The sequence below is a fragment of the Tuber melanosporum genome, assembly GCF_000151645.1.
Source record: "Tuber melanosporum whole genome shotgun sequence assembly, scaffold_367, strain Mel28".
In the NCBI taxonomy this organism is placed as follows: domain Eukaryota; kingdom Fungi; phylum Ascomycota; class Pezizomycetes; order Pezizales; family Tuberaceae; genus Tuber; species Tuber melanosporum.
The window spans coordinates 6,418-14,596 of NW_003299049.1; the positions used below are offsets into that span (position 1 = coordinate 6,418).

General features: G+C 47.4%; 1 protein-coding gene; it reads left to right on the plus strand.

Moving 5' to 3' along the window:
- Nucleotides 1–7,777: 7,777 nt before the first annotated feature.
- GSTUM_00002061001 (uncharacterized protein) lies at nucleotides 7,778–8,136 on the plus strand (the record flags this gene model as incomplete). XM_002839516.2 has 1 exon in its annotated part: nucleotides 7,778–8,136. The coding sequence occupies one exon, from the start codon at nucleotides 7,778–7,780 to the stop codon at nucleotides 8,048–8,050; it is 273 nt and encodes a 90-aa protein (XP_002839562.1). The 3' UTR covers nucleotides 8,051–8,136.
- Between the last annotated feature and the right edge of the window lie 43 nt (nucleotides 8,137–8,179).

Sequence of the window (8,179 nt, forward strand, 5' to 3'; positions counted from 1 at the left end):
GAGGACTAGAACTGAGGCACGTCATTGTGAAACTGCACCGCCAAGCTGCTGTGCCTACAGTACTCGAGTACAGTACTCCCCACAACTACGCTTTTTCTCTTCTGCGCAACACTTCCATCAGTTTTTTTCGTTTAAATATAGCAATCCTTTTTATCAACTTTTTCTTGTTTGTTCGTTTGCTTGTTTGTTTCCCATTTTTCTTTTTTGCCCGCTGGCTCGCCCTTCTTTCTCGGGTTCCATGCAGCTAGATCTCCGATTAAAAATTTGGTTGGGATAGAGTAAGATACCGATACGTACAGTACAGGACAGGACTCACGAACCTGACCGAGCGGCTAGACCCGATTCCCATCTGCCAAAAGGCGGAAGAAGAAGAAAAGAAGAAGAAAACGATAACCAATATTGACCCAGGCGAGTGAATAAGTAAAACACATCTGGTAACTGAAAGGAGATCTTGCGCCCCCGCACAATTCACACAATCAACTCTCTCGGCGATAAGTTGATTGATATGATAGGTTGTTTTTGATTGATATGATAGGTTGCTCCCCCTGCCCCTCCCCCTCCCTCTCTCCCATGGTAAACGGACCAATACCGACGACCCCAGGTTAACCATGATACTGGTACAGTACAATACACTATGACTGTGCTGTACTATTCGATTGCCTTGCCCCAACAGAGTAAAAAGACTACCCGGCCAACCATAACCGCGCGCCTTTTTTACTCCTCCCTCTCTCCTCCATCCATTCAATCTGGATCCACGTCTTTCTATCCCTCCCCGCTTTGCGTTTCCGATGAGCTTAGCTTGGGCTCGAGATGAGGTGTGGTGTAAGTGGGGATTTTTTTTTTTAACTAAATAAATAAAAAAGTAATAATATTATGATAACATTTCTTGTGCCATGCTGAACCGAACGGAAGCACAGTAAGGGAGTATATATATAAGTGCTCGGGTAAAGTGTTGTGCTCACTTCCGTTGTGGGGGAGGTTGGAAGGTGATAAGAGTGGGTACGGTGCATAACCTTATTGCTGGGGGCGGACAGGCGGGGTGCGCGCCGACCGAGACCGAGTGGTTGGGGATGTTTGGGGGAATCGTGTTGCGGGGTGCGGATGGTATCGCGAAGCAACGATAGTCTAACTCATGATTCCATGAACCGTCAGTAGCATAGTCTACGGTAGTTCCCCACCAGTGCTCAGGAGAAGAGGAAACTGGTATCATAATAAATAATAGATACCTCCTCCCCCACCAGCCACAAAGCACGTTTCACAACACCACGTACTGTAAACCAGACGAGAAGTTCCGCCTCCTGGCTGCCTGTATGATACCCACTGACCGGTAGGCACGTTACGGTCACGGTACCGGTACGGAATTATCAACACATCGCCCACCCATCACACCAAGCGGAAAAGAAAAAAGAAATGAAACCCCACATTTTGATAAGCCCAACCCACCCACCCACTCACCGCCTATCCATCTGCCCCGCCCGCCGGCCCGTCCACTAAAAGTACTCTGCGGGTACGAGTACTCGAGCACCGGTGCTTGTACTTTAACTAGAGATACGCACGATACGGGAGGCCAGAACAGGAGGACCTGACGGCTCGCTCGGCAGATCTTCAGTGCGATGCGATGCGGGAGGGGAGGGGGGTTCCGCAGATTCTTACTGTACTGTACCTATCGTTTCATAATGCTCGGACGACGATATGTTTACTGTTTGTACCACGCTCGTTTGCATTGTCTGACGACGCACGGGTGTTAGTTTTTTTCCCCCCTTCTCCGCCATGGAAGGAAGGAGAAAGGCAGGGGGAGAGTATTTAATTTGGAAGGGTGAGGAAGGAACACTTCCTTCCTTCTTTCCCTTCCTTCATTTATTCCGCAAAACCCGGCGCCGGGGGAGTACAGTCGTGTCCGTAAAGTCTTCATACCCCAGCGCGGCAACGGTGTTGTCCTCCATCCCTACAACAACCACCTCTACCATGACCCCCCCACATACCCGAAGAGCTAGAGAAGATCAAAATAAGGAAATTTATGCCCTGTATAAACATACTGATATGGGGTATAATAAAATTTCTAAGGTTATGGGTATCTCTAAGGCAACTGTTCAATCAGTAGTCAAAAGAGCTGAATCAAGAGATGGAAATACCCATAATGCCCGCAGATCTGGAAGACCAACAACAATTACCCCTAAAAAAAAAAGATAGTGGAGTCCATTATCAATGCCGAGCCTCATTTAGCATTACACAACATTACCAAAAAAGTGAATATTGGTCTGGGAAAGCCATCTGTGGATAAGATCATATCAGAAGCTGGTTTTAAGCTTCTGATACGTAGAAAAAAACCTTTTTGGAGGAAAGGACAGAAGGAGAAGAGAAAGGAGTTTGCTAGGAGAAGGAGGAATTGGAGGGGTGCATGGAATTGGGTTGTTTTTGTGGATGAAGCCACCATTATCTATGATCCAAATCCTACTGGCAGGAAGGTCAGAGTTAGACGTGGTGAAGAGCTGGAAGAAAAAAACTTGAAGCCTAGCTTTAAGTCTGGGAGGACTAGTATTGGGGTCTATGCTGCAATCATGAAGGGTGGCAGGACTGAGTTAATTCTTGTGAGGAAGAGGGAGGAGGAAGAAAGGACCAGCAAAAGAGACAGACTTGGCCTTAATTCCCACCAATATGCAACTGAAATCCACCAGCCATACCTCATCCCTTTTATAGAAGGTCTGGATAGACCTTCTGACAACATCTACCTAGTAGCAGACAATGCCTCCTGGCATGGTGGTGAGGAAAACAGAAAATTGCAGTCAGACTGTGGTTATCAAAAATTGCCTTGGCTACCCAACTCACCAGATCTCAATCCTATTGAGAACACTTGGGCTCTGCTCAAAAGAGCCCTCAGAAATCGATTCTCCAGGTTGGATAGGAGGCCTCACATTGCTGCTGAATTATTTCAGGCAGCAAAGGAGGAATGGGATTTGATTTCCCAAGAGAAGTTGGATGGGTGGATAGATAGGATACCTGAGAGAATACAGGCTGTACTAGATGCAGATGGTGGTCATACAAAGTGGTAATAATATTTTCTTAAGGCTTATTAGTTCTATTCATATACTTTTCTTAATTGAGTTGTTTGAATTTTTTTTCAATTTTCCATGGAGAGGTTTTGTGGTTGTGTGGTTGCGCCACCGGGGTATGAAGACTTTACGGACACGACTGTACCCGCTGGAGACACCAACGCGGGTACGATAAATTATGTACCGAATTAAGAAATTCCTCTGGACAACCAACCAGAGCAAAACACCCCACAACAATACGGCAGTCCAAATCCAGTGGCCGAGAAAAAAACCCCAAGACCCCCATTCGATGCATAGTAATAGTGCCAAAGCAAAACCCAAAACCAGCAAGAATACCCACAACCGCAACCCCATCCGAGTGACAGGAGAAGAAGAAAAGAAAACTCTATCCACCAACTACCGTACTCGTACCGACGAGAACATGATACGTGTTCGAAAGCGCAAAAGGAAAGTAGGAGGGAAGCGTTTCAATGCACGCCTTCGCACGCGTGCGATGCAGACAAATTTTTTATGCTTGCGGTTTGGAGTTGTTATTGTTTTCCGGGATGGGATGGGATGGGATGGGACGTGCACAGATCAATTACCGGTAGCGCCATGGTCTTCCTCCCTTTTTTTTTTTTTTTTTTTAAGGCTTGGGTTTTTGGATTTGGTTCGGTTCGGTTTGGTCGGATAGTACTAGTACGAGTACGAGTACACGGTCCCATAAAGTGCGGGCCGGAGTGGGGTGGAAACAATAATAAGCCAGCCTTACTGTCCTAGTGCTCGCGTCATGCTGAGGAATAAGGAGGCGAGGCAGAAAGGAAGGAAGGGAAGGAAGGGAGGAAGGGAGGGAGGTTCACGATGGATAGACCGAAACACGGGTTACTGGGAGGGGGAGATGCTGGTTTGGTATGGCACAATACACATACCGGTATCCTACACGTGTGGGCAGGTGCTCGGGATAGGGGGGGGAACTATGGGGATGCAGGGGGGTAGATATCTGTGTTCGTGAAATAAAAATGACCCTATTTATTGGCTTAGCTATTCCCCCATATGGCGTTAGAAATCCTTTTTAGGCATCCTTGTCATCTCAATCATACGAATGAGGGAATTTTTGAACTTACCCCGTCTGATATATATCATATCTTCAATAAATTTATTTATCCTTGTATCGCCGACCCGGCCTCAACATATACAAGTATATCTGCTTGTCCTCATACTTTTCCCAACCCTCAATCCCGTGGCGTACAAGTACTCTACCACATCGTGGCTCTTGACCATGTCCTTCGATGTTTGGAAACGCGTGGGGTGTACTTTACCCGTACCCCGGTACTTGTACTCAAGCACTGGTACGTGTTGTGTTAGATGCGTGGGGGCTGTTGTCAAAATAAGAGGAATTGATAGGTAGCTATGCAAGTACCATTTTGTTTGTTTTTTTTTGCCCTACTTCCTTTCCCATTTTTTGTTTCTTCACTCTCCAGTTCTTGTGGTAATTGCTGTACGAGTACAGTACCATGCTAAGATATGATACCAGGCCGCACCCTTTCCCTGCCTTCCTTCACCCACGCCTCGCCTTACGGCACGGTACCCCCTCGCATCCCACTCCGGGAAACCCCTAAGGCATGTACGGCACTGTACAAGTATGTCAAAGGGTAAGTTAAATTTTTTTTCCTTTCCCTCTTCCCACCGCCCACCGCAATACCGTGCCTTGCCGCACTCTAACTACGGTGCATGACCGGGATGTGGGGATGGGGTGGGGTGTTGAGGGTCCTTTTTTTTTCTTCAATTGCAAGACATTTTCGGTGATGTACTGTACGAAAGGGGAGGGGATGAAAAAGGGAAAGTTTGATCGTGTCTTGATTAGATTCGCGCATTGGAGGGGGAGGGGAGAGAAGTTTACCTTCCTACATATGTTTACTATTTAAGTATCGCAGCTGCGGTGCGCAGAGTACCTACCTGTAGCTCGTGAGGGACAAGGTGATGGCAAGCAAGCAAACTATGGTGAGTGACATTTGCGGCCGGAGTATCATACCTCGCCAAGGGAATACTGCTCAACTTCAACCTCCAAGTGGTTTTCAACCTCCACCCTATGAAAATCGCTGCTCTGTTAATGATAGGGTCGATTACCCTCCCCCACATTGATACAGATGGAGGGGAACTAGGGATATCTCGGAGATAGACTATTAGCATTCGAAGGCACAGTACCGGAGGTCAAGCGTTTTGTCCAGGGTCCGGCAATAAGTTATCGAACAGTTATTTAAGGTTAACCGGCCAAATACATCCTTGTCTGTTCCGGTTAATGGATTCCTACCATTGTAGGAGAAGGCAAAGTTCAGGACATGTTAACCACGGCCACACTTGGCAAATTAACATATTACTAAGCCAGAATGAATGTTCACCCCTTTCCAGTGCAGAGGCCCTTTACCTCACCGTTGGAACCAGGGTGACCTGATATGGGGGGGGGGTGCTTGTACTGTACGATGGTACCGGTATCGTAGTAGGGTAGCGTAGGCGTTGTCTAGTCGTACTTTCTGAAAGGGTTATTGCACCCAAACGGCGGTGAGAGCCCGATCAAGACATGTCAGGACAGATGCCAGATATGTACCTTCTTGCTGTTCATGCTACCTCGCATTCATACAAGTAGCTATGATAGCTATGATAACCAACCAACCAACCAACTTAACGAACTAACTCGCTGCGACGTGGTGGAGGTGCACGGTTAGATAGGTAGAGAGGGAGAAGGAAGGAGAGAGAGGAAGAAAGGAGCTACCAGTACGATAAAGGAGACATGTACTTATCATACATGAATTCTATCGTAGAAGAGTATGTAGGGAAAGAAAAGATGCAAGCTCTATCACAGTTTTCTGCGACAAGAACCGGACCCGCAGAATGATAACACCACGATGGGGAAGGGAGAAGAGAAAAGAAAGGAAAGGAAAGAAAGCAAAAGAAAAGAAAGAAGAAAAACACATTCATCTGCTCTAGTCTGTACGGTACGAGTACCAGTACAGCAACCAGGGACTTCGGTACCCTATCCTGCCCTTTTGAATTTGCCCTTTCAGCAGGGCGTGACCCCCGTGGAAGCCATGTGGATGAATGAATGAATCGGGTCACCCCTGGCCTGGTCTGGCCTGTTATGGTATCATATCATACCGGGAGGAATCGTTGAGCCTACTGCCCGTACAGGGTCTGGCAAGAAGTTATGGAACAGTTATTTGAGATACCAGCCAAATACATCCTTGTCTGTTCCGGTTAATGGGTACCTACCCTTGTATCTCCTAGAGACTTGAAATCTCCGCAATCAGAGATGGTATTCTCCAGATGTGGCATAGCTCGGGTGAGCTCAGCTTGCCGGGCCTCATTAACTGGTATCGTTCGCTTGGTAACTTGGTAACCTACTCTGCTAAGCCTATTGTGGTTTAGTGCGGTAATTCGGCTGCGTAATCTTGGGAGTGCGACAGATTTAACAACCGTATCTTTTCATCCTTCTTTCGTTCGACGTTGCAAGACTCTGCCCAGCCCAGCCTTCCCTCTAAAGAATTTCCCATCGTTTTTCCTTTTTCTTCTTTTCAAATCGACGTTTTCTTTTTCACTTACCGTACCGCCGTACTGCGCCGTACCGTATCCCGAGTATTTGGGAGATGAGGAACGAATGGGAAGGAACCCATCTCCCAAAGGCCGGTGTCTTTCTAAAAAAAGGAATGAATGGGTAAAAAGAGACGAAATACAGCAACTCGCGCACTCCATGTCTGATGATAGCACAACAAGGAAAGCAGGAAGGACAAAGCTTGCATTGCCCTAAGCTGTATTCTGGATGAAAGACTGAGAAATAATTCGTCTTGGCAGAAACTGACAACACAGTGAACAGCTTTTTCTCTTGCTTCGCGCTTCGCTCTTGCTGTGTGCTCATGTATGTATGTATGTATGATATGTGTGTATGTATGTAGGTGGGCATGTCACAAGGTCGGAGGGAGATAACGAAAAACAATCGGAAGGGCCAGGCAAACGTGAGAATGAATTATTCCGCTCCGTGCAGCATGGGGAATAAACGGGTGGACGGATGGATGGAGATGGGGTGCAGAGCGTGATATGATTGATTACGATGATGATGGTGATGATACCAAGTAGAGGATAGGCAAGAGGCTGGTAAAAGTATACATACATACAGTACAGTACAGTCGGTACTCACGCTCAAAAAGATCAGCCAGTCAGTCAGCAAGCAATCGAGCAAAAAGTGCTAGCAATACAGTGACAATGGTAGTGGCAGTTTTAAGAAGTAGCGGAGACGAGGGCTGGTTTTAAACGGTCTGCCAACACACTCTAAGTTGTTCCCATTCAGAAGTGGAACCGTTTCCCTTTCTCTCAGCCTGGTGGGTGAAACACACACCGTGGGGAGAGAAAGAGGAAACCTTTTTTTTTTTTGGCATGGAAATGGGGGGGTGGTAAGGTTATGATGAAGCTAGTTGTCGGGCGTTGAGGATGAAGGGGAGGAGGGAAGGAGGGAGAGATAAAGAGAGCGAGAGAGGAGGGATGGATATTGTGTAAAAGTGTGAGTGTAGACTACCGGTAGACTATGTGTGTACTAATACTCGTAGTGGTGGTGGTGTGTGTAGTGATTTATTGACCCAGGGACGGGGGCGGTCTTTTCGCTTGGTTGGTGTATTTGTGGAGAACGGTAATTAGCATAGGTTTCAACTTTTCGGGCGAACCGTTTTTACCATAGATCCGTTCAGTCCTGGCTTGATCGTATGAAATTCCGGCGGGGCGATTTTTGGTTGGGTTATCCTTCCGCGGTCCGAGTCTTCTCACACAACAGCCGAATCCTACTGGCGGCCCCTCAGAACGCGCTGGGGATCACATTTTTTCATCTACAAGTAGGACGAGGCGGTGGGAAGAGAACGACACTCTGCAGGGCTTGGTCCTTCGAGGGATGCCTTCCATTTGTTGAACTCGAGCAGAGGGACCTGACAGATCTGTTCCCTCTATTTTGGGTAGTGACCCAGGGTGGACCGTACGGATAATGTGTACTTTTCCAGGAACTGGGGGGAGGGGTGGTTTGTCGAAGTGAGGATGGTCATGGGTGATGCGAGTGGGCGAATGGATAGTGCGTTCCATTAGTCGGGGCGGAAAAGCTGATTGACGGCTAAGTA